We start from the raw sequence: 26,626 nt of genomic DNA on the forward strand, positions 1-26,626 counted from the left end.
CTGGACCACTAAAAGTAGCTTATTAACTTAGAAATGGCCTCATCGTGATGTAACAGGGTTTTATTTAGGAATTAAACTACGCTGCTACTTTTTTACATCACATTATTTGTTTTATATTTCTAATACATGACTGCAGCCTCCTCCATCGTCGTGGATAACGGGGCCTCGTTCCCAGCCTGGAGCCTCTAACCCTCACCTCTCCTCGCCTCGTTTGTTAGTTCCCAGTTGTAATACCCGTTTTCTGTCCCGCTATTTTCTCTTCACATTAATTAAAATGGTCAAAAACCGGCGGCAGGATTCTTTTTCTGTCTGTTGAAAAAAGGAGCCGTGAATCTGGTTCGTGCGTCTCCCGTGGAAAGTGCGCAGGGATGAATGGCGCCGTACGGAAGGAGTACACCACCTCAGACGGTGACGTTAAGCCCTGATGGTCGCGAGAAACAGCTTTAAACAACAAGTTCGAGCAGGATGGTGGAGGTGACGGGGTACAGAGTCCATTTGACCCGGGGAGGATACTGCTGTCGAGGCTCATTGTAGAAGTGGCTCCGGTACCGACCCAACAGAGAGGTGCTGTACTCCGGGGACGAGATGGAGTCAAAGTCATACTATTACTGATAAGTGCAACTTGATAAAAACATGCACAGTTAAATTTAAATATAAACTTTATGTAGCCTGAGCTGCCCAACGGAACAAGCCCTGAAATTATAGTAAAAAGCTCATCTCCACATCTACTCAGCAAATAATGAAACCTTCTTTGTGTCCTCAAATGAGGAAAACAACGTCTTTGACCTTGAGCCTGTCCAAACTGGGTCTGCAGAGGGCAATGAAGCAAAACTACAGGCTGAGGCTGCATGTTTTTGTAGGTTATGTGGAATCCAAGCCTGGTGAAACACACACATTAGTCTATACACAGTAATTTATTTAAGTCTACTTAGTAAGTGGTAGGTATCAAGCATAAGAGATGAAATCCAGATTTTAATAATACAGGAACAAACTCTTTAGGGTGCTATTTATATTTCCTATATAGGCTAAAATAAAGATCTCTTTCATGCCTATTGATTTCTATGGGTGTGTGCATGTCATTAAGACTTTGGATATTTTTGACACCTGTTGTCTAAAGCACATTTTTAGATGGAAAAAAGGGAGCACACACAATCCTGCAGGAAGCTGGACTTCAAAGCCCATTTGGAGATTTATGAGGGCGCCTTACAATTCAAAAAGAGTAATTTAAAGGTTTTTATTCTCAGTAATTATTCATTGTGCCTATGAAAGAATAGAAAGTTGTTTTGCTTTTTATCTTTCTTGCTGAAATATTGTGGCTGGTCATTAGGGGCAGTGGCAAACTCCAGTTTTGTTTTCAGAATCTGTTATAAGCACTGATATCACGTTACATATAAGCACCTTTATGTAAAATATAATGTGTTAAGGGACGTTAACGCAGTTATTTGTAATTTTTTAATTACCTCTTATATGTTTCTGGTACATGACCAGTGTTGTGGAAGAAAATAAGGATGTTTCTATAGCTAAGCACAAAACAAGCTGCTGCCAGAGCTACACCAGAAATAAGACGACTGTAATATATATATAATAATATATATATGTAATAATAATAATAATAATACATTTTATTTACAAGTAAGTGCCAGTGAAGTTGCTGCAGGGTAGAGGTGATGTGATGAGAATGTTTTGGTGATGGTGCGAGCGGCTGAATGTTGAACTAGTTGGAGCTGATGGAGGGATGTATGGGGGAGGCTGAAGGGAACACGGGAGGTGACGAAGCTATGAATGAGGATGGAGACAGTCCAATTAAAAGACTTGGGCTATCTGATAACAACACTGTCCTAGAAAGGCCATTTAAACAACCTGGCTTGTATCTGATTTTATTATAGTCATCACGTTATCGCCTGCTGTTAATTACTGAAGCACTGTTGTTATCATCTCAGAACACACGTGATGGCCTCCAGTAAACATGCTGCTGGTCACAGAGTATGCAGCGCATGAGCTGTCATCTCCATGTGTTACATAGGTTTTATTAGATTTCTTAATGAATAACATATCGGTATCAATTAAAAGGCAACGCAGAATGGAAAAACTCTCCTTTACTTTGTGCTTTGTGCACAAGGACACACGACAGCAGCAAGGGGGGATAAATAAATAAAGTCCATCCAACTAAACTCAGGTCGGTGATGAAAGAAAGAGATTTAGACCTAAGACGTATTGAGAGAAATTACAGAACTCATTATTATTATAGTTAGAAGTATTATTATGGGCTTGTAGTAGTTAGGACACTAACTGAACAGATGGTTCCGTTCAAAAAGGAAAACAATCCTATTAATTATTAACGTATCCGCGCTCCAGCTAAACCTAGAAATGAACAGACTAAATATGAGTTCATGTACAAATAATTAACATTTTATGTATTATTTTTATTGAATTTAGTGTTGTTTTTAAACCTTACTGGTGTTATGCTGTTGTAATGTGTTTTATAGTCCTGGATAAAAATTATAATAACATGAATTATTTCTAGTCGACAGTTTTGTTGATTTAAATTCTGCAGAAAAACATTTTGCATATTAAAATGAAATCTACTGCGTTAAGGAAGTGCAAATAATTCTAGGAACAGGCTACTTGAATTCAGCAGAATAGTGAAGGCTTACCTTGGCCGAGCGAGTGAAGGCCGAGCAGCAGCATACCCAGACCTAAACACTGGCTGTGCGTCAACAGCCACATCTGCGCTTTAAGCAGGACCTAGAGTCGTTTTTTGGACAGACAGACACTGACTGTCAAGTCCAATAAATGGTCTACTCCCTCAAACTGAAGTGTCTTTGAACCATGTGCAGCCAACTCGGAATGTGCGCTCAATAAAAGAGATGCAGACAGTAAATGGAGGCGTGCAGGCCTCTCCAGTCTCCACCGTGCGTTAGCCTCGGTTTCCATATTCATGGACACACACATATAAAAGTGTGAGTTTTATAATCGCAACAGTTGAGTAGAACAACAAAAGCATGTTATAAAATCAAATAACAACTGCAGCACACATGTGCTCTGAATTTCATTCCTTTGTGCGAGTAGCCGACAGACTGACTTCCTAATTTTCATTTCTTTGGTCCTTGGAGAATTTTGTATTTGACAAAAACTGCTGAAATTTCAGTTATGCATTTCGTTTCACCTGTAGAGATTCAGACCAGAGTAAACACTGTGACTTTTAAAATCACTTAAACATTAAAACACATGCACATATTTACTCATTTATTTCATGCACACGAATAATATTTAATTTATATGTTGTTGTATTTTCATACATGATGTGATTACTACTTAATGTTCTGACAATGTGCAACCATCAGTTTTCCCTACATATTAACAAACTGGTGTGGATCTGTGTGTTTACTTTGTGTGAGCAGCATAAGGAGAGTTGGAAAAGTCTCTGCTGTTCACTTTCTTACGCTGTTTAATTTATTACAGGTTAATGAATCGGAAATAACATCAGCATCAGGATTACTAATCAGCTCGGCCTATAATATACATCAACAGCATAGTGTGTGTGTGTGTGTGTGTGTGTGTGTGTGTGTGTGTGTGTGTGTGTGTGTGTGTGTGTGTGTGTGAGAGAGAGAGAGAGAGAGAGAGAGAGAGAGAGAGAGAGAGAGAGAGAGTTTTATTAGACCCATAACTCTTCAGACTCCAGAGGAAGCTGTAAGCATTAAAGCTGAAGGCCACAGCTCTGCACACTGCAGCCTAATCTGAAACAGCTCAGCTGGGAATGAGAATATGCTGCTGGATGTTAGAGAGATTCTGAATCTGTGTGTCTGAGGAGCTGAACTGTCGGAGCAACATTTAACAACTTTTTAATACTGAGGGAGAACGAGGTTCTGCTGTGGATGGGTCTTTGCAGTTAGTCCGTGGTTTAAAGTTATAATATTACAAAAAGCATTAAATCGATTATAGTGTGGTCATAAATAAATAGCAACACGTCACACTTGAAGACGAAAGCTGTGTGATCATTTCATTATTGTCCTACTGATCAGCAAAGAACCTCATGAAATAAAGAATTTGTGACATCTAGTGGTCAAATTATGACCATGACTGTTAAAATTAAAAAGCGTTTGTTATTGTGTTTTATTTTTGTGCGGAGGTGCTTGAACTTTATTCTCTACATTTTTATTTGACTGCTGACCTTTTATTATTTGTCATGTTGGCCTTTAAATAACTACAACCTTAAGCACATTTTTAAAAAACTGATGTCAGGCTTTTCATCATTTGCCGAGAATGTATTCACACATATGATTATCGATTTTAATTGTCTTGGTTATTTATTATTTCAGCTGTTTGAGCTTTTATTGCTGGACACCGACATTAGTTTTACTAATATAAAAGTCGAATTAATGCATTGCGAAGATGACTGAAGTGTTTGAGCAGAATGAACACGATGTTTTTTTACAGGAAACATATATTTTACTTTCAGTATTCTTATTTGGATTTACTAAAGTAAAAGTGGGCTATCAATACCATTAATTCTCAGCCACTGATAAAAAACATCACATTTAAAAGTGTACTAAACACCAACAATCCACTTAAACACATAACCTGTTTTAATATCATAGCTAATTGTAGTGAAGCTATACATAGTGATAGCGAGAAATGGTTAGGATATTATAAACAGAGCCGTAAAGACTGGTATAAGATTAAAAACACATGTGCTTGGCCACAGAATCAAAAAGACTACAACGCAAAGAGCTCTGGGAAAAAACACCGGGTGACGTCATCTACGAGTTACGTCCATTACGTCTGTGCGCCGCGCCAAACTCTCGGTTGGCAGTTGTGATGTCAGTTCAGGTAACAGCCGAAGTGTGCTGTCTGTGTGGTTCTACGTTAATATAACTACATTATCGACTGACAGGAACACTTAAACACCACCGGATGTAAGTATTTATTTAACCTATATAACAAAAAGTTGACGTGACGTTCTGAAATGGATCGGTTTACTCAGCCTGTTATTGTTGCTGTAGCTAGCTGGGTACCGTTAGCCGACACCAGCTAGCTAAGATATGTAACTAACTGAACATAAGATGTGACGTTTTTTAATTGGAACAAAGGTAAAAGTTAAACCCTTGATAGCTGACGGTCTTTCTGTCTGGTACAACGATCGTTATATAACGTGAGTGTTGCTAACAGCGCTGAAAAATGTCCAGTGTATTGGATGGATGGAGCAGCTAACGTTAGCTCCGTTAGCTTTGGTTAATGTTTAGCTAACAAAAAGCATTATGTATGTATGTTGACCACCATGGGACGTATTTTAGCTTTAAAATATTACATATGTACATCTGCTCCCTTTTAGAAGCTGTACACCACTTTACTGTTAATAAATGCTGTCCAGGATGTAGAGTAAACTGTTCTTCCTCTGTCTTCTTGCTCATTGCCAAACTCATGACAGTTTAAGTTAAACACTGCTGGGATGACAGCAGCAACATGACAACAGCAGCTACCAGTGGACTTAAATCATGTGCAAAAAGTATGTTGCCATGGTCTGATAGGACATATCTAGTCAAATGTTAACTAGTCCAGGATGTTATCACACCCTGCAAGTATAAGTTGCCCTTTATTCATAGAGATAAAGCAAGACCTATTTTAGCAGGTTGGTATTGGCCAAGTAGACTGGACTCTCTCTCTCTTCAGTGTTGAATATGTGACAATAAATATGTTATTCCATGTGAACCACATCCGATATTTGTTAATACTTAAAAGCCAATATTCATTCTATAGGTACATAACATGATAAATCAATAGTACCTTTTTGTGTGCAGGTACAGGGTAAGCAGTTTGCTAAATAGCATGTGGCTTAACTGTGGAGATTAACATGCCTGTAACACTGAGGATTATGTTTCACTTAAAATATGTACTTTTCTCTTCCACAGTGAACTAAAGAATCAAATAGAAGACTACTGTAATTTACAGATATGGGGGCTCTGATATCCCGATGGAAGGTGAGTGAGTGATAAAACGCGAGTCCTGAATTAATTTACTTCACATGCCCTGAGCAGTTTGCTTAAAAGTTATTTTTGGACACTGATTCATAGAAGATTTATTCTTGTGTTCTACTTAAGTGGTGACAGTACTTGAGATAATTTAGGTGTGATAGCCATCAACACTTGACCCTGCACTCAAGCTAGATGAAATTCATACACTATTTTTAGACATACTAGACAAGTCAAAGTGAAAGAGAGCTAGAGACAGACAGTGAGTAAGGAAATTAGGTTGAGAAATAGAAAGTGTCCCTGTTTCCAGATTGTCTTTAATTTAATTTAGAATAGTATAAACAGAAGGATGTTCATAGGTACAGTTGTAGAGAAGTGTGTGATTTGATTCTATTTACACATTGTTGAGATATTCAGCAATCAGCTTGATAAGTTACATTTAACCAAGTCTGTTAAGGGACAGGGTTGTTTGTTTACAGACAAATCAATCAGTTCTTGATAAATGTTAACTATTCTGGTCAACCTGAAGATGATTTTCTGATCTTTACCTCTATATCAGGCAAAACCAACCACAGTTGAGCAGCTGGAGAACCTGGACAAGGTACTGATTAAAGATATTGGATTCCATGTAGTCAGAGACTTCTTAAAGCTCAGGCAATGTTATGGTGAAAAGTCTGGTTTGGCCACTTGTTTTTTATAATGTGGATTAACTGGGAAGCTAGAAATCAGGATTAGTGAAATAAGGGATGGCCATAAAGCACAACACCAGGCAATTGTATGTTTTGCCTTCTATTAAAGCTAATACCATCAATACTGATTCATGAGAGAAGTCATTACTTGACTGAAATGGGATGTGGCATTTACTTCACCAACCTGAATTCAAACATGAGTAACCCAAATGAAAACAGCAAACTAGTAGAAAATAACTTGAAGTTAGACAAATTCCTTTCCTGGATTTTACGGTGGTGAACTCTGAGACTTAACATCTGATTGTTTGATATTCTTTTCACTGTTTAAATAACCTTTCACCTCTATGTGTCCCTTGTAGGAGATTAAAGAGCTGGAGGAGTTTAGAGCCAAAAACCAGCGTCTGCAAAAGGTGAAGTTGGCAAAACATCAACAACATGCATTGATATATTGAAATTGAAGTTTCTCTTTTCTCATTGGTGTGTTTGTGTATATCTGTCTACAGCTGTGGGTCGGCCGGCTGCTTTTCTACTCGTCTGTCCTTTACCTGCTGACCTCTCTGATCGTGTACTGTCTATATCTACCTGAGCAATGGTTGCACAGAATAGCCATGGCCCTGCCTTTCTTCATATACCCTGTGCTGTGAGTGCCTATATGTTTTGTGGTGCACAGACCTTTTAGTGTGCAGCAGCTCTAGCTGTGGAACATTGTCTTAATACCCTGTTCTGTGTGTAAAGGTGAATGTTGTGGTATTTTATTTTATTATTTTCTAGGAATTTAATTAGATTTCCAGCTCGACTTTGGAATTGATTTTAAAGAACAACTACTGAACATCTCTGTCTTGACCTTCTTCTTTCTCTACAACAGGGTGTGGTTCATCAGGAGGTTGTTGATCTTCCTATTTTCGAAACGCACTGAGAGAAACAGTAGGTTGTTTCCCCTCAAAGACCCTTTTTCAGTTGTTCATTTTGGTACTTTCCAAAATACAGAATTTGTCCCTGTTGCTGACTCAACACAGTTATTATTGTCATAACTGTTATATTTACAGTAATAAACTAATACTGTGTATGCAACATAAACCTATTAGCTTAATTATATATGAAGTATACACCAGAGATGGAAAGTGTATGAAAATGCTGTCCATTCAAGATAAAGTGAGCTAACAAAAGTTGTTCTACCTTTTTGATTTCAGATGATAAATTAGAAGAATTAAAGGCTGCCAAGAAAAAGATTGTAAGTCTCTTTTTTACTGTTAATTTTTTTTGTTTAGGATTTTTTTTTATTGATTTCTTTAGAGGTTTGGACAGTATTACGGGAAATTCAAAATGCAGATTTTTGTTCTTTTTTAAACAATATGTAATTTAGTTTTTCTTTATTACTGCATGTAGCGCCCTTCTCAGCGTTTAAGTTTGACAAAGCTTTTAAGAATCATTTTGGCCTTTATTTGTTACCAGTATTACTGTGTGTTCTAACCAATAGACCACAAAGTAATTTGCATGTTAAAACTAAAGTTGTCCCTCGTTGTTTTTTCAGTTGGAGGAAGTGATGGAAACAGAGACATACAAAAATGCTAAACTCATTCTGGAACGCTTTGATCCCGAATCTAAGAAAAAAGCTGTGAGTGCTGTTGTCTAGTTTTTTGTTTTAATTGCATATTTATTTAATTAAATATTTTATTCAGTGTTTTTAAAAACCTTTTTGTTAATTTTGTTTGTGGTTATCTTGTAGGAATTGGAATTGACTCCAGTTCGTCCACAGACCCCCAGGCCGGGACAGGGTATTAAACATATCAGTGCACAACAGAAACATATAGTAAAGCATCGCATTCTAATTTTGTGTGATGGCAGTTGACGGGGTTTAGTGGGTCACTGAGAGAGGAGTTAGAAGAAGTACAAATAAACTTTAATAAACTTTTGTTCTGTATGTATGAAGAGATTCGACAGAGAGGGGTGGCAATGAGGCCCATGCCAGCGGGCACCCCCATTGCCATGGCAATGACCCCGCAACCTGGAGCACAGCCCCCACTGGGACCAGGGGCCACACCTGTGGGTAAGGAGAGACACAGCAAGACTTAACATTAAGTATGATGAACCATCACAATAAACTGTTGTGTATTGGTGTTGTGGTACTTCTCCCAAGAAACAAGGAAAATCCAGGTCACAGTCGAAATACTAAGTCTGAGGTAACTGGAATGAACAACCAGTCCAGTTGCCTTTGACTCAGTTCTTGTAGACACCAGTCTGTGTCTGTATCCAATGTTGCTCTTCTTACAAAACCTGTTCCTTTCTCAGCTCCAGGGGGACCACCGGAGAGGTCTGCTCTGTCTACCCCAGCCCTCCATGGTGCAGTTTCCAGGACTCCCTGCTCGCCTATACCAGGTGTAGGTAGGTTGAGCTGCTACTGGGTCCATCTCAGTGTGTATTCTAGTATGTTTGTAGCTGGATTCTGTCATTTGAATTTGGGGTTTTAGCACCCATTTACCTGATTTAGGCACTGCCAGTAAAATGTCCACTGAGCAGCTACAGAATTAAATCTACCTGGTGGTTTCTGTATTGAGGCAAGCCAGGATGAAAATAAAATAAGATGTAAAACCCTAAATCTTCAGAATCACACAATATAGCCACAATATGACTCTGTGCATGAGGTTTTAAAAACAGTATGGATTGTTTTTGTAGGCATGCACCCTCCAGGCCCTCCATTAGCAAGACCTATTCTGCCTAAAGATCGGGGAGCTGTGGATCGAGTCATCGAGTACCTTGTAGGAGATGGACCACAGAACAGGTGAAGACCTTTTTTAGAATGATAAGTCAGATATTTCACTTTACTATCTATAGAATTGGGAAATATTAGCAGAAGCATATTTTATCTGTAGCCCTCTAAACTTTTAACACGTCATATTTCTTGAATTTTTCTCTCTTGAATTTCCCACAGATATGCACTGATCTGTCAGCAGTGTTTTTCTCATAACGGCATGGCACTGAAAGAAGAGTTTGAATACCTGGGTAAGAACACACCACTGTATTTATCGTGGACCACTTGTGTTAACAAAATTTTAAGTGGAGGTTTTGAGATCAAATCTCCAGTTAGGTTTATTAACTGGGTAAAATTATACACTATTGTAATTCTGTGTCTTGATGTGTCACTGTCCTGTTTCTGTCTGCCTCCCCTACAGCGTTTCGTTGTGCCTATTGTTACTTCCTGAATCCAGCCAGGAAGACTCGCCCTCAAGCTCCCAGACTTCCAGAGTTCAGCTATGAGAGGCGGCTGCGAGCAGAATCTCGCTCCCCTGGAACAAGACCACGTTCTGGGACAGACACAGAGGAGAGTGCGCCCCCTTCTGGAGGTACTTAAAAATTTAGATAACATAAAATAAAACCACTTTCAGCCAAACAGTGAGAATGCAGATGTCAAGTGCCAAGTCTGTTGGCTCAGACATAGTCCAAAGTCCGGGTAATGTCTGATTCAGCCCATTTGTGAATACAGCAGGTAATCATCTAAAGAATTCACAGTGAGCGAGTGTGCCTCCTCACTCGATCCACTTCCACACCACACTAGAAAGCATGGGAAATATGGAAGCAAGAACATATCTCCACTGGTCTGAATTCAGAAAGCAGAGATTTGAGTTAAAGTCCAGAGCAATGCACTAGGCAAGCACTAATTAAGACTAATGCTAAAACTATGAACAGATACAGCATCTGTCCTGGTCAGACATTGTTTGAATGTGAAATCAAAGTGAATTAGGTTTGAATGTGTGACAAAAGTGAGAAAGTTAATTGAGACTTTAGACCAAAACACGAAAATAAGTATCTGGATCTGAAACAAGAATGGAACTAAGAAGGTTTATTTGAGAATAAGCTGCTAAACATGTGCTGTTGTACCCCTGAGAAAGACCTGCACATGCACACACACTCTTACTCACACCAATCTGTGCATTTCTTATGTTACTCACCTCTAACCACCCAGTTAAACGCTTCTTAGTCCCGTGGCTCAGTCAACCTTTTTCATTAGTTTATTTGATTCTTTTCCCATCTTTAATGATGCCAACTTTTGCCCTTTTTGTGGTTGGTAGTGAGCAAGGAGCCAGCAGACACAGAACACAACCACCTTTAAAAATTTGCTACAGGATGCAACAGAGTGTTTTAAGAATTGATTAGAATTTTAATGAGGATTTAGTGAAAAAGTAAATCACAATTATTGTGGACAATATTTCAGTTTGTGATATAATGAACAAGTTTGGTCTACTAGCTTAGTTAATAAGGAAAATAAGTGTATTTCTCAACTCAAACATACAAAAAACATATAATAAAATATACATTAGCATAATATACATAAATATATAATAAAAACAGCAGTCATTTGAGGTTATGTAATCACATTTGCTGACATCACAGTAGCAATTAGATTAATTGTGCAGCACTAATTTAAATGACTCCTGGTGCAGACCTTTTGTCTGGTGCTGACAGCTTTCTTGTTTGGTACCATGGTGCTGCAACAATATCCAACTAGCAATAAAACTAGTTGGAAGAAATGCGTTGTATGGTAGCTGACCATTCTTTAAATACTTGATTTAAGCAGTATCAGTAAAGCTCGTACTTTAATTCAGTCTGCATCCATCAAACTCTCCTTTCATTGAAGTTCCACAGCACGTTTCCAGCATTACAGCGACCAGTGGGTTTAACAGTGTGATCTTGCCTCTAGCCAAGGCTCCAGCACCGTGGAGTTTGGTCCACAGTTTCCAGATCCAGAAAAGTCCAAAGAACCCTCAGAACCGACCTCTGCAGAGTCCAGGTTTCCCCAGCCCCTGCACTGTCTAATCTGCATTAATTTGAACTGATTTCATAGATTGATTTGAAGAATGGGCCAGTTTTCATTGCTGCACAATACATAACGTTGTAGAACGCAGCCCAGTGCCTATTTCAAAATGACACGCTCTAATCACAGTAAAGCAATGATGGGTTTTAGGAGTCCTGGCTGTCTACTCCAGAATTGGGTCAAATAGTTTAGAAATACGTTGAATCCTGCTGAGAGAATTAAGATTAATCCTGCAAATCTTTTTTAAATCTCAGCAAATTTTGAAAATATTCAACTTCTTTTAACAACTAAATTAATATTGATGGAGTTATCAAATAATTTATTATAATAATCTGACTTGTTTGACCCAGATCTGGTCCCCACTGAGTGTACAAAATATTTAAGTCCTCTTGCTGTGTGATTGATTTGCTCTTTAGTCCAATGGATCTAACATCCCTCAGTTTGCATCTGGTTAAATCACTTGAGCAAATATTACACACAGTTTGTCAAATGTTTTGTGCACGAAGGTTTATTTGTGTCAGGCCATTGTATCACCCCATTTGAATGGGATATAGACGGGAGATGAGGTGATTTTAATACTATATTTAATAAGACTATAATTACTTCTGGTCTCCCCCAGGAATATTGATCCCATTCAAACGGGTTCGTGTCTTGTTTTAGCCACATGCTGATCATTTCTAATCTAATGTGGTGAATTTTAATGCTTGTTGCATGTAGATCTACCTAACATGAATCTAACTTGATTTTGATGACCAATCACTTAAACATACTAATCATTTTAGTAAAAAGCCATAATTCTAAAAATATAATTATGCCCTCATCACATGTATCTGAGTCTCTGGCACTGATTTTGATGCAGAAAGGGTTTTTGCTTGTGTTAAACATCCTTCAGTTGTAATTATCCTTCTGAGGCTGTGGTAATGCATGAAAGAGGGAGATTTTAGGGGATGTCTGTAAAGTCTCTTATGTCTTTGATTTGTTACTGATATGAATTCCCAACAATCATTTATTGTGTCTCTCACACTTCCCTGCTGTTCCGTCTCTTCGCGTGCTGATTACATGGACGTCTTACTTACTTGTCTTCTTCTTAGATGAGAAAGAAATGGGAGAAGAAGAAGGAGCCACTAAAGAAATAGAGTGTGAGAGCAAATCAGAAGAGCAGCCACAGCAGGAGGACGTGGAAGAACTGGTTCCTGAGCAGGAGGCAGAGAAGGAGCCAGGGGAGAGTCCTAGTGCCCACTGTGAGACAGACTCTCAGCCGTCATAGTTACAGAGAGTCCAGGAAACGACCAGGACGTACGATTACTCTGTCCAGACATAAGGTGTTGGTATTAGCCATGACAGAAGGGTGCCATTTTAAAGCAACATGGGCAGATAAGGATTGTCACCACCAACAACTAAATGATATCAGTTTTCTTGCAACCATCAACTCAATAAAAACATAATGCAGTATAAGGATTTAATTGAACGTTGTCCAACAGTATTGCCTAAAATGATACCAGGAGATCTTGGCTGGTTCAATAGTTGACTGAAAACATGTCAGATTCATGATTGTAGTTTTAATCCTAAGGCTGTGTCTCCATAGAGTAGTTGACTGCTGTTATTGCTCGATATGTGGTGAATGACAAACTGACTTAGTTTAATATTTTATGTTTTAAAACAGTAAGTTTCTTTTAGGTTCTAAGCACTTGGCTGCTGGTTGATTTATGGAAGAAAAGTGTTATGGTTTAAGATACACAAGATACAACTGCTGGTTCACTAATGGTTTGTCCTCAGATGCAAAAACAAACGTACACTGAGAACTTAATTCTTTTGCTGACTCTAAATTCACAAATTTTTTTTCTCTCAGTCTTGTGTGTCTATTATTTATAATTTATTATAATGCAAATTTAAGTGTAGTTGGTAATTGTGGGCAGTATAAAAAAACGTCATATGTAAAAGATCCAACAAAGTGCATCTTAAGACAAACCTGCTGTGTATCAGGACATGCTCAACTGTGTTTACAGTATATTTATACACATGTAACTTTAGGTTTGAGGGTTCTCCTGTGGCTTTTTCCCTCTACTAGATACAAGCTTTTAGCCTTATACAGACACAGTTTATATTTTACCAAACACTGGTAAGACTCTCCCCTTTGATGCTGTTTGCAGCTTGTCTCTGACTGTCAGTGTATAGGATGTGAGTAGTTACCCAGAAAACTACAGTTTTTGCTTTTGAATACAGCTAATGATTTACTGGTGATACTTGCATGATTGTTTGCGGAGTTGTAAGGAACAAAAAAAAGTTTTAGATCTAAATAGAGGAAACACCAAGATAAATAAAAGTCCACTAAAGGAAAACTGGAATGACATTAACCAGAGAAAAACTATTCAAATCACCATTCAGTCTTTTGAGGCACACTGCAAATTATTTTATTTCAGTCACTACTGCAGCTGCCCCGCTCTCTGTGTGCTGAACACTGTGCTCCACCCTGTTTGGTAGAAGCTCTCAAACATCAACTTTTTGCTTTCTCTAGAACATATGGACTCTGGAAATGAGTCCTCACTAAACTGAACTAAAATCTGTCTTCGACACGGGACCTGCCAACCAAAGCCAAATAATGATATGTCAGTGTGACAATCTTAATATGCAGGAGACTCCTGGACCTGGGAGAGGTGGGATGTCTGTATTAGTGTTGATGAGTAATGCTAATAAAGAAGCAGTCTATTTAATAAACCCAACTTCTAGACATTTGTCAGGCCAGAGCTAAAACTGCCAATTCAGTATCTGGTTATTGCCAGTCTTAGTTCTCAGAAGGATTCTTTGCCAAATGCACTGTTGTTTTATCTGAATCTTCTGACTTCATTTGCACTGAGTTTCTTTGTATTTATTTGGCCATATTGTGTTTTATTCTCTAGTCCATGTCTTGCTGCATCGTTTTACACCTTTAAGATGTATAACCTGTAACTGCCATGGTACTGATATTTTTTGTAAAATGTTTGTTTTAGAAATGTTTTCTTTTTTGCTTACATTAATTTTAAGTGTTTTAAACATGTGCACTGCACTCTCACTAGGCACCTGGTGCCATCATACTGTGTGCCTTGGTTGCTGCTGATTATGTTTTAGTTTACAGTGTAATCTGCACCATGCTTAGCTAATGTAGCAACATCAAATGAAGGAGGTTCATGGTTCATTTGGTTAGCACTAGTAGATAGTGTTTACAATCTATTCTGTTATTAAAATGGAACCAGAAGAAACAGTGAGTGTCTATGCAAATGTAAATATGCTGCATCAGCTGAGTCAAAAGTGGATGAAATATTCTTGTGGAGCAGAGACACAACATGAAATTACTTTTAATGTGTTTAGTTTGAGATTTGTTCACTCATTCTGTATCTAATTACCCGTTGATCTCTTCAAAACCTTGTAGCTCTTAACCATTTGATAAAACCTGTTAAGGTTTGGACCAGCCTTTTGTACATGCAGCAAATGTGTCTTTGGACAAAACCTTTGCTGACTGTTGAGGAGAGACCACTCTGGGAACAGAAAGTCCCCAGACTCCACAGCTTGACTCCCTGATTTTGTCCCATTATTTCCTCGCATCAGGCGGTTCTGTCCAAAAGTTGCAAAATGTTGCGTCATGGTACCTGTACCAGCTCACCAGTTTGTAGTTAGCTGAAGGCTGCCAGACCTAACAGGCTTTTTATCCTCAATAATATGTGTTAGTGATCAAAATGTGGTTAAAAATTCAGTATATGAAGCTGTCACTTTAATATTTAAAAAAACCTTTCAGATCCTCAAGTTGTCTCACACACTGACCTGTAATACCTGTTGACTTTGTATTTGTAATCTTTTTCTTTTCTTTTTTTTGCTCAGCTAGATTCATCAGGAATATTTTTGCTAATGCTGGTTGACATTAAGTGTGTGCATGACACGCCTAATAAAGTTTTTCAGCAACAACTGCTGTTTGCTCTTGAAGTTCTTTCATGCTTTCCAGGTGTCATTAGAGGCAAACAAGATCATTATTTATTGTGGTGTGGGTGGTTGTGATCATTTGTCAGGTGAATGAGACCAATGTGTGTGCGATGGGGAATTTTAATAGGAGTTATGTGTGTTTTATGCTAGATTCAGTGAAGTGGGAGTTTTGAATGATGTAATACAATTTAAAAAAAACAAAAAGGCACAAATTAAATGATTGACTTTTATTTTTCACTCATTTCCAAAAAGGTAGTTTGATATATTATAGAGCTCGACTGTATTATTGAACTGAAGTTGATGGTCTTGTTTCTCGGCCTAAGAAACCACAGCTGCAAAATAAATCAAGTTGCCTTCAGCCAGTCACATTAAATACAGGCAGAAAAAGTACAGCAGTGATGACACTTCACTTCATGGAATTCTTCACTTCGTCCTTTGCTACGTCATAATTAAAACTGCACAAAATACACAATTATTATCACCTTTTAGCCCATGATTCCTAAATGAGAAATTACTGTTTGATGTCTGGTCACTGGTGGAAAACCTCCAAGAAGTGACAAAGCTAAACTTCATAAAACAGTGTTTACAGTACCGAAGTCTTTTACCAAAGTAGAAGTAGCATGAAACATACTTCATTACAATTAAAAGTCCTGCATTCCAAATGTTACTTCAAACTGACAAATATTCAAACTATACCTTTTTGTGTTTGGATAATGACTACATGATGTTCTCTGTATTTACAGATTAAACATATTTTAACGCACAGTCCTTAAATGTTGTTAAAAATCAAACCACTTCTGTATTATTTATCAAAACATTTATGATAAACACAAAACAAACTGTACAACAGATGTAAGATGAACATACCTGCGTAAGTAACGCCACTAATCCATGGATAATTAAAGTCTGATCTGAATTCCGTAACTTTAAACACGATTTAGAAGTCCACTGAGTGTTAGGCAAAACAAAACAATAAAACTTCCAAAGAGAGGAAATAGCTTACCGACACTCAAAGACCACATCAGTGTCATCCGCCAGACTCAGTCCAGACCACTGGCAATAAAACATGACTGAAATGCACCTCAATTAAACTGAAAACGTTCTCATCCTTTTTCCTGTAACTTAGTATACAAGTCGAGTTTCTACATTTGCTCCAAGCTGAAGAATTTGACTGACTTACAGTAATGGGACAAATTTTCTGTTCACTCCAAAGCACATATACAGTATTTACTAATAACATCCAGTTTCAGTGAGTCCTTACATATAATTTATATAATAAACCATGGCGCCCGTCAGAGTGATGGCAGCAATGAAACACTGTAGAAAAACAACACAAACAATAGAAAAACTGTTTCTGTCAAAAGTACCTTCAAGTATGATCCCTTTAGATCATGAGACCCTTTAAAATGCCTGGATTTGCCTTGAACTGCACTCTACTCAGTATCAGTAAATACACAGATCACACATGTGAGTGTGTGTGTGTGTGAGAGAGACAGAGGCAGAAAGAGGCGTCTATTCTGACAATATACAACCTCCCTAATGGGTCAGGTCTCTACAGCATGTTGAGCTCAATGAGTCTCCCGGCAAAGACGGCAAGCGTCCCAATGATGCACACAGCCATGAACACACACAGCAGGATATGGTCGAGAACCATGGCAACAAACTTCCACTCCTCTGCAGCCTGGAGCGAAAAAGGTGAAGAAGAGAGAGTGGCCGTTTAGTGAATTCGGTTATTTGGGGTTTTTTAGATTAGTCTGGACGTCTGTAATTTGGGCTTTTACTCAATGATAATACATTAATGATACCCCATGTGAAATTTCTACTTTATATAATAATTACTTACAAATTTGCTTTGTACACCAGAGACACAAAAGAAACACAAATTAAGCAAAAACAAAAATACATTCTTTTGGGAAACTGGCCTGTCTGATAATATTTTTACAGTAGCTATTTTTTTGCAAATATTAGCCACTGGTTCTATAATTATAGATTTGTTTCTCTGCCAATTACAATTACACAAAATTACTGTTAATGTTCACCAGTTTCTTTGAGAACGTTCATGGTTGAACAGCTGTATCTCAGGCTGTTTTATGAACTCCTTATGAACACCTGTATTCATTATTGATGCACAGGTTGACTTACATTGTTAGATTCCTCGTCTGATTTCATGGTCTCAGCGATGTATTTCACTCCTTCAATGGCACTGCGAACATCAGGGTTTTTCACAATGGGAGACTGGTAGGTGACACTGGTTGGGGTGGGGTTTCCTGCAAATGAAAGGCATGGAAAGGTTGTAGTTGTGGGAGAAAACAGAAAAATACTGGATCCTGGGCATTAGTGCTGCGCTGCATGGTACAACTGAGCAGTTAACATCATTTTGTAGATATAAGGGAATCAATGTCTAGACTCATTGAAGCTGTACGGGCATCATGTGGCGGCTCAACACCTTCTTAAGACGCATTAGCATAACCGCAGTGTAAAAATCTGCCTTTATGTCCTATCTTTAACACTTGTCCTATACACCAAGATGTTCTGAGAATCTATCATCTAGTGGCAGCCTTACCTGAGATGTCAGAGATGTCCATGTCAGTAGGAAACAACCGTTTCTGCTGGATCTCCTGACTGGGACGCTTCATTGTTGAGAAGAACATCATGTTGGGAATGGTTTCGATGAAGACCTGAGACACAGACAATCGTGGGCATTGGTTATTTTAGTTTCAAATATTTTTATGGCATTTCTGAAATTGTTATGAATAGAAGATAAAAAAAGAACCTTGCGGATCCATGGTGGCATGGTGTGCGTACTGGGTGAGCGGTGATGTGTGTTGATAACAATGACAGTGATGATGATGGAGGCGATGACAAACACCATTGTGAACAGCATGTATTTCCCTATGAGAGGAACAGCACTTGAAGTGGAGGGGATCAGCTCCACAATAACCAGCAGGAAGACAGTCAGAGACAGAAGGACAGAGATGGAGAGAGTCATCTTTTCACCTGGAGACAGATGGAACCCCACAAATATACAATTAGGGAGGTATTCAGGTCCAGCCTTAAATTTCTAACAATATGAGAGTTTTAAAAAGAAATAGAAAAAGCTTCAACATCAATTCAAGGTTTCTCTAACATATAGTGTTACATAATCAGACCAGACTCATCTAATACAAGCACATTCCAATAGTCATACACATGTAAACATCATATCATGTTGAAATTGTATATTACTTACATACAGAACTGGTGGAATTGTGGCTTGGTCAGATTCATTTATTTAAGTTTTAATACACACCAAGATCTACGTACCAGAGTCAGTAGGCAGATAGAAGACCAGTCCAGTGAGGAAAGAGAACAGCATGCAGGGAATTATGACGTTGACGATGAAATACAGAGGCAGCCGTAACATCAGGAAATGATAGGTGATGTCTAGGTAAGGTGTGTCAGGACAGCAGGTGTAATAAACCCAGTGTTTCCAGCTCCTGTAGTCCTTTAGCACCCATTCACCTGACTCCATGAAGTTACTGAGGTCTGGTCGATCACTGTCCTAAAAGACAGGGGAAGAGGAATACATGTACCTCAATAGACTGTATTAGGCTATTACCAGAGGGTTATTAGGGTAGTAGGGGTTACATGTATAGATATACAGCTCATCCAATGTTACTATAGGAGCCTTTATGTGTTATGTGTTTATCATAACTTTTTATGCTAATTGTCAGTTTAACCCTACAAAATGAATATGCTGCACGCACTGGGTTGATGACGACCAGCAGTCCATCATACGTCCAGGTTCCCAGTTTCATGCTACAGTTCTGCAGGTCAAACGGGAAATGGAGGACAATGATCTCACAGTAACTCTTAAAGATGGCCGGAGGATTCCATGTTATCTTTCCTGTGTGCTCCAGAAGTACTTTGGTTTCATGGATGATGGCGAAATCTCCATCAGCACTGCAAAGGAAAAAGAAAAGACAAGAGAAGAAGAGGGGGCAGTGAGATGTTTGATGGAAGCAGGGCTAGATATATGTGTTTGATGCTGTAACAAAAAGGCCGACGATGTGCATTTACTTGTTGTACAGCACCAGATCAGGTTTCCATATGTCAGTTGAAGGTATTCGGATTTTTCTGATGCCGCCGTAATCATCTGGATTCCACTTCAAGTTGACGTCTATCCATTCCTGGGGTGACAAAGACATTAAGTACATCTATTAAAGTACTGAAGTACACTTCTGTGACACCCTCCATAACTCTAAATGAAAAGAGTGCACAGTTTACTCCACTTTATTTATTTGACAGCTACATATTACGAATACTGTATAATAATACTGTGCACCACTGACACTTAAATGAAGAAAATACAGTGATAAATATGGAGTATGTTTGAATTATTTTAGGTTTGGGTTGGTTACTTGGTTCATACCTGTCTGAGACGAACATTACTGGTCACAATCTGGTTAACTTCATCCTGAGAGATGCAGAAACAGAAAACAGTGTTAAACATCTATTGTTTACAGATGAATCTATTTATTTTAAGTCGTCTTAACGACATATTAGATCTAATTAAAAATAAAACAAACAAACTGTCAAATCTTCAGAAAACTGTTTCCCTCCATTTCTGTGGGACGGCAGTGCGATTGCGCGTACGCATGCGCTCTGTGATCCTAAATGTAAAGGTTAACGGTCAAACACATCACCTGGTCATGTTTACCTGTTAGGTTTTCGAACACGACATTAAAATAGTTTCGTAGGTTTTTTGTTTCATTGTGTGGCTGTAAAATGTAAATAGACTGAAAGACAAAGGTTTCTGGACTTGGACCAAATGACCACAGTGAAAGGTTTGTTCAAACTTTATTTGGAATCTCCGTGACGCTAGCTAAAGTTTATAACTCTAATAACGCTGTTCTCTGACATCGACATGTTGAATTTACTATTTACTCATGTTGTCCACTGGCCACAGCTTGAGGGAAAACGGAATATCAACATCAACATCCGAGGGGAGGAGGTGAGAACCGTTCCTCGGCACCTGCGAGGTGTGGTCTGCGGACTGTAGGGAACGAACTTCAGAAGGAGAGCATCAACAGTAAGAGCAAAGACCTGGTTCATTTACACGTGTTTTGTGGCCGCCGAGCCAATTCAGGACCTTAAGGTCACAGCCTGATGTTGTTTAGGTCACCAGCTCCTTGGTCACCTCTTTATTTACTAAAGAAGATCTAGTGGAACAGTGGAAGAAACGCAGTGCATTTGCATTATGGTTGACCATGTTATAGTACAGGTGGGATACTCTGCAGAGGCATTGATTTCATTAAGCCAAAATATAATGTGTGGTTGTCACATGAAACGTGTCCTTGGTCTGAGCCCAAACTCTTTTTGCATTATGTTTGTAATATATTTTGCCATCATCATGGTGAGAATTCAGATTTTCTGTTTGGGTGCCATTGTTTCGCGACTCAATTGCAGATTGAGTCATTTAGAAGAAATGCCTGAGGAGCCTTTTTTTATTTATTTATTGGTTTTTACATCATTTGGTGAGTGCTTCAATGTTGGCCTTTCTGCTAAGGTTATTAGATCTGCCATGTTTTTTGTGATCTATTGGTTGCTGTGAGTTTTGTTCTCATCAGAGAATGGGAGATTTCTTTTCTAGCTTTAAAAAAATAGGTCATAAGTGTTGTAGATAGACTTGTCAAGAATTAATTTCAGCCCTGATCATCATCTTAACAGACTGGTAAAAGGCACAAGAGGGGAACCAGTAAAGGTAAAGATAACTAACTTACATTCTGCTTGTTTTATGTGGCTGCCGTGTCGTCACTGAACCTGTATGATTTTTGTAACACTGCCTAACATTAAGGTGACAGCATGCTAATGTTTAGATTATTGGCATCTTGCTGAATTATGGTCTCATTAACAGAGTGTGGTTGGTTTCATGTGAAAAAATAGCCCTGGTCTTTTCATTTTGTCTAAGATGCTCAAGTTTTTCTTTTTACATTACGTTTGCTTATCATACTGGCTGTCGTGCCATCACTTGGTGGAAGTGCTTCTGTGTCTGTAGGTGGCATATTAATATGATTAGAGGTGAAACAGAATGTTTTGTAGTTTGCCATCACTTGCCCATAGCATAATTGTCATTCTTTCTGTACTTTCTGACAAGGTTGTTAGTTTAGCTTTGTTTATTTCAGAACCAAGGGCAGTGAAATAACTCTACTGTTTGTAATTCCCTGATTGTTTTGACATTTTCTAGAATGAATGAGACAGTTTGCATTTTGATTATGTTTTTACCGTAAATTAATTTGAGCATAACTTATATTTCCCATTAAAATTAATGGCAGCATAGTTTAACTTCAGGATCTTCATGTGGTTTCCAAAACTGCAATTATATGTTAAACCATAAAATTGTAGAAGAGACAAGAAATCAGTCATTGGTTTCTGTCTCTGTATGAAAACACTTACAACAACTTACTCCAATACAAACTATTTCTCCCTCGCTTACCACACTGATGAGTTGTATTAGCTGCAGTCCCACGGTGACTACTACAGCTTCACTGAAGTGGTTAACAGGACGAACCACCTTGTTGTAACCAGTAAACAGGTTTTTCACCAGACGAGTCTCATCCTCTGAACAGAATACTGGACCTAGTGCACACAAATTCAGCCAGGCAGTCAGACATTTTATGACTTAAAGCACAGCTCAGAGATCAGTCAGACTGGGAGGATATTAGGATAATACAAACTTGAGCTATGTGATAAGTGGTGTGGAGGAACTTAAAGACCTTAAAATGTTTCTTGGAATCAATGTCATAAATGTTTGATTTCAGCAGTATACAGACTCTGGTTCACACATTCATTATGAATTGAAATCAGAGCTGAAATCCCAACTACAGTGATAAGGAAGACAACAGTTTGTATTAAAACGTGATTCACCCACCAAACATTTCCCTGGTTTATTACCAGCAATCTTACACCCTTCAGTCTGACTCAGAGAGTTGGAGAGATGATGCATAGGAAGAGAGAAAGGCAGGAAGAGAAAGGGATTATCAGATGAGAGAGTGGCAGGGACATACTGATGCAGACGGATAAACAGCAACAGCAGTCAAGTGACTGGCATTCCATATTGGTGAAAAGCCTTTGCAGTGTATGTCCCATTAGCTGTCTATGCACTGTGATCAAGTCTTTTTCGGTACAAGTCTTTGGAGCAAATCTATTCTAAGAGTTGGATGTATGGGAATACCAGCCCTGGCCAATCCATTTGACATTAAGTCTGGCTCAGCTGGGTTTCCGAACAATTAACCTGCGCTTAACACCTCTTAATACAAAAGGTGTTTCCGGCTAAAAGACAGATAATTTTTCAGGCCACATCTTTATGAGGCCATAAATTATGCTTTGCCTATGAGACATGCATCATAAACATATGTGTATAGTGTATTCCAGCTTAATTTGTTGGTTAATAACAATAATTATATTCCAGTTCATTGTGACTCTGCTTGACTTCACAGGTTATGAGGCACATTGATCTGTCAGTTCCACTGACCGCTGTAGGGAGCTTTCATAAAACATGTTAGATAATTCAGATTATGCAGCTTTAGCTTTAAACCTTCCATTATATTTGTGCTGTTGAGATGTTTATTGCAATAGTACAATGCATCTTACTAGCTGCAAGAAACAAGAGCTAAAAAGGTGTTGACCTTTCTCGAAACGTTATATCTGTAAATAACAACATAGTCTGAAAGTAAAATCTGTACATAACACATGTGACATCTGCCTTCAAATGTGTTTATTAGTTTGTGACTACAATTTCTTTCTGAATATTTGCTGACATAATTATTATATTATTAGTTAATATCTGCTGTAAAATTACCGCACATTATTGCAGATTATCCATCAAGTTGATTAACAGAAACTGTGATGCCAGCACTGCCTCATACTTACTTGAGTGGGATGCATCTTTTTCCTGTTCTTATGCATGTGGAGGCACCGTTAATGTAGTAAAGTGGGGTACTGCTGCACCTTTATTCATGTAATTACAGTAAACGTCTCCTGTTTTTATAATTTGATCTAGTAGATTAACACAGTGCTGCTAGCCAGTTAGGACCCACATTACATCCTTTGCATGTTATTTCTGGCATTTGCTGGTGATCCACACTCAGCCTGCATGGAGAGGGCTAGGATCCAGTTTCATTTAGCCAGCAGGAGAAGACGACTCAGACACGTTTTTAGCTTGTTCTCAATGCTTCTTTTGGGATCTTTTTGAAAGATCTATTTTGGGTGTCAGTGTGTAGTGCATATGTTCACTTTCCTGACCATCTGCCACCATCTCTGTATGTTGCTGGCTACTTTTTCCCTGTTTGTTGTCCTGCTAGCACACTTTGATCTGGACACATACAAAAATAGAAGGAGGCAGGACAGAGAAGCCACTTGTAGCTGTCAATCATTGCCTACTCTATGATCCCGTTTCTGTAAGATACTAAACTGCCACCGCAAAATAAAACATCTAAGGCTCTTTTCTGCCAAATACTAACTAAAAAGTAACAAAAGAGTGGGTGTTAAGCTAATTTTGACTTTTGTTTTTAGTCCATGATCATATAGTGGGTGTGAAGCAAGATAATGACCAAATGTCACTAGTCTGAGCTGTGTGACAGATTAGGAAATATTCTAAAGGAAGGGAACAAATACACAATCTCATTTAAAATGTTGTGCACTGTATTGTAAGTATATTTGGCATCTTAATGTGAAATATCCATTTGTATCTAACTATCCAATCATGGAAATAAAGCTCAGGCAACAGAACATGTAGTAAGTTCAGCAAAAAGTAAAAGTATCTTATAAGTTGTTTCACTCTGGCCTTTTATGGAATTCTGTTATGTTTGAGCATCACAAATATTTACTCTTTCATGTTAATGTATCATGTTAAATGGCACCATTTCTATGACATAGTGTGTTTCTATATATTCATATACAGTGCTCAAATATAAAGTCGGTACTGATGGTTATTAAATAACAATGGTAAGTGATTTTAATGGATCATAAATATTTGCCATATACTTTGATAACTATTATGTTATAGAAAATGCTAACAGGGAAGTCACTGTAACCAAATGCTGCGCCTGTCTTTTTCCATGAATATCACACACCCTTTAAACATTTTCAGAGTGGTTATTAATCTTGCATATATTAAATGTCTTTGTAAAGATAAGCCTTTAAGGCTTTTAACTCTTAATAGTAAGGACTACTGGGAGTGATTCTACTTAATTGACATGTGCTCATTGCTAAAACATGCCGTGTAGTAGTTCACGGCAGGTATGACTTGATGTTGTAATTTTGTGCTAAGTAGAATTTACCAAGGTTTCTTCATCTGCTTTTTACTGCTTCCCAGTTAAACCAGTCACATAATGCTGTAATTACATTCAGAGCAGTGTCTGTAAAATACATAGATATGGGCATTTAATTAATGTGTAGTGCAGGAATTTGTAGGGATCAGTGGATGAGGACAACGTGATCATGTATTTCTTAGCCACACATATTTGTAAATTATCTAGAAAATTGTTCAAGAGGTTTTCATCTATCATGGATGATTTGCAATGTAGAGACCTTAAAGGGGCACTACACCCTAGCATTCCACCTGACTGTGGTATCCAAAGTATTTAAAAAACGTGATGTGAGGAGCAGAGCGACAATTGTGTGCACACCACGGCAGCAGCTCTGGGAGGGTGGAGTGGTGTGTGGAGGATTATGGGATAGTCCAGACAGGCGCATCAGCAGAATGAGAGATGTCAGGAAAATGTAGAAAGCTACTGTTGGTAAACAAGGTGAAATCTGTCACCAATGGTCTTTTAAATGATCTTATTAAAAAAATATCCTATTAGCCTCCCTGACAAAGTTTTTTATGGTTGCCACCACATATGAAATAGTCCCTAAAAACAGTCCTGTCTCACCAACATTTAAGCAGGACCAGAGGTTTTTGCTTAACAAAACTTTTTACACACTATGAATTTTTCTGGAATAATCGCATGTGAGTATTGTCTGCTGACAAACCTCTATGTAATTATGTATACAGTACAAAAAATAATTTTGGATCTATTGCTTCTTTAAGGTGCTCCACATTCAGAGGGAGTTGAATGGGTCTTAGGTGTTAGACTGGACAGTACCTGAAAAGGTCACAAGTTGAATTCCCTCAAGAGACAGTCTGTACATCAACAAGCATGTACCCTGTTGAAGTGTCCTTGAACAAAGATACTAATCCATACATTCTCACTGATTGTAAATCACTTTTAAAGGATCAGCTTCAGTAAATACCTTAAATATGTATGCAGCAAGGAATGCTAACAATGCTGAGCTGTCTTTTTTAGGGTACCTGAAGGACAAGTGCTAATAATGCTCATAATATCTGGCAGTGCATTTCACGACAAGCAACAAGGTATATTACATTGTTACTTCAGAAATGTAGTAATGATGATAGTGTATAAAATTCCACCTTATAGAAGATATAATTTACATATGAATGTGTATTATAGCTTTTCTACTTGCAAACTCATGTTTCAGAACATTTTCTGATTCAGAGCACATCCACTACTGCAGTCTCTGTAGAGATCACTAGGCACCCCAAACAGAACAGTTAAACAATAAGCATATCACTATGCTTAAATATATATAACACAATCTTTGTTGAATATATAGACTAAGGTTTTTTAAGTAGTTGACATTGATGAGAATTATTTTACATTTGTAGATACAAAGATGGAATTTAATCTTGTTCAGGTGGAACAAGATTACATTTTCAGGATGTGTAAGTATCCCACTGCACCCCCACACAAACACACAAGGAAAACTTACCAAGTACGCCAACAATCCATGCCAGCAAGATCTGACCCCTTAGAAGGTTCATGTTGCCACCAAACCTTTATAAAAATTGTCTACAGAACTACAGCATCTGTTTATCAATGTGTTATTAACCAGTTAACAGGCTTCAAGCTAGCATATAAACTGAATTTACTCACAAACGGACACATACACTACAGCTGCAGCAGTCATGTTGGAGTCAAGTAAGTAGTGGGAAGACAAATTGGCCAGTATGTGAACTCTGAGCTCTGGTTTCTCATGGCAAGCTCCATTCAACCTCCCCCACCCAGCAACCTCCCAACCTCTCAGTACATTTCAAGGCAAAGCAGACAGCTGTGTGTGTGTGTGTGTGTGTGTGTGTGTGTGTGTGTGTTGAATATACGCAAATC

At 38.3% G+C, this 26,626-nt stretch overlaps 2 protein-coding genes across 3 annotated transcripts; one reads left to right on the forward strand and one right to left on the reverse strand.

Annotated features, from left to right (window-relative positions):
• Positions 1-4,792: 4,792 nt before the first annotated feature.
• On the forward strand, positions 4,793-15,404 carry lnpk (lunapark, ER junction formation factor). 2 transcript variants are annotated; one of them, XM_026354592.1, is made up of 16 exons: positions 4,793-4,916; positions 5,910-5,978; positions 6,529-6,570; positions 7,018-7,068; positions 7,162-7,298; positions 7,524-7,582; positions 7,849-7,889; positions 8,190-8,273; positions 8,385-8,433; positions 8,589-8,705; positions 8,948-9,040; positions 9,332-9,437; positions 9,588-9,658; positions 9,829-9,999; positions 11,355-11,444; positions 12,560-15,404. In XM_026354592.1, the coding sequence occupies exons 2-16, from the start codon at positions 5,952-5,954 to the stop codon at positions 12,733-12,735; spliced, it is 1,314 nt and encodes a 437-aa protein (XP_026210377.1). In that variant the 5' UTR covers positions 4,793-4,916; positions 5,910-5,951; the 3' UTR covers positions 12,736-15,404. The 2 variants fall into 2 exon arrangements, with proteins under 2 accessions (XP_026210377.1, XP_026210378.1); XM_026354593.1 differs by lacking the exon at positions 11,355-11,444.
• A 258-nt stretch (positions 15,405-15,662) lies between these two features.
• chrna1 (cholinergic receptor, nicotinic, alpha 1 (muscle)) lies at positions 15,663-26,430 on the reverse strand. The gene is made up of 10 exons (XM_026354591.1): positions 26,232-26,430; positions 21,895-22,037; positions 19,831-19,875; positions 19,479-19,588; positions 19,166-19,361; positions 18,723-18,960; positions 18,193-18,416; positions 17,983-18,097; positions 17,562-17,686; positions 15,663-17,100 (listed from the first exon to the last, which is right to left on the reverse strand). Exons 1-10 carry the CDS (start codon positions 26,281-26,283, stop codon positions 16,972-16,974), a joined length of 1,377 nt encoding a protein of 458 aa, XP_026210376.1. The 5' UTR covers positions 26,284-26,430; the 3' UTR covers positions 15,663-16,971.
• Positions 26,431-26,626: the final 196 nt, after the last annotated feature.

Source organism: Anabas testudineus, chromosome 15 (genome assembly GCF_900324465.2).
Source record: "Anabas testudineus chromosome 15, fAnaTes1.2, whole genome shotgun sequence".
Classification (NCBI taxonomy): domain Eukaryota; kingdom Metazoa; phylum Chordata; class Actinopteri; order Anabantiformes; family Anabantidae; genus Anabas; species Anabas testudineus.

Coding starts and splice junctions, on each gene's coding strand:
- lnpk (XM_026354592.1), top strand. CDS start 5,952: ATGGGGGCTCTGATATCCCGATGGAAG. Junction 8,274..8,384: donor CCGAATCTAAGAAAAAAGCT/GTGAGTGCTGTT, acceptor GTTATCTTGTAG/GAATTGGAATTGACTCCAGT. Junction 9,041..9,331: donor CTCGCCTATACCAGGTGTAG/GTAGGTTGAGCT, acceptor TTGTTTTTGTAG/GCATGCACCCTCCAGGCCCT.
- chrna1 (XM_026354591.1), bottom strand. CDS start 26,283: ATGAACCTTCTAAGGGGTCAGATCTTGCTGGCATGGATTGTTGGCGTA. Junction 19,589..19,830: donor GTAATGTTCGTCTCAGACAG/GTATGAACCAAG, acceptor TTGTCACCCCAG/GAATGGATAGACGTCAACTT. Junction 17,101..17,561: donor CAGACGAGGAATCTAACAAT/GTAAGTCAACCT, acceptor TTTTCGCTCCAG/GCTGCAGAGGAGTGGAAGTT.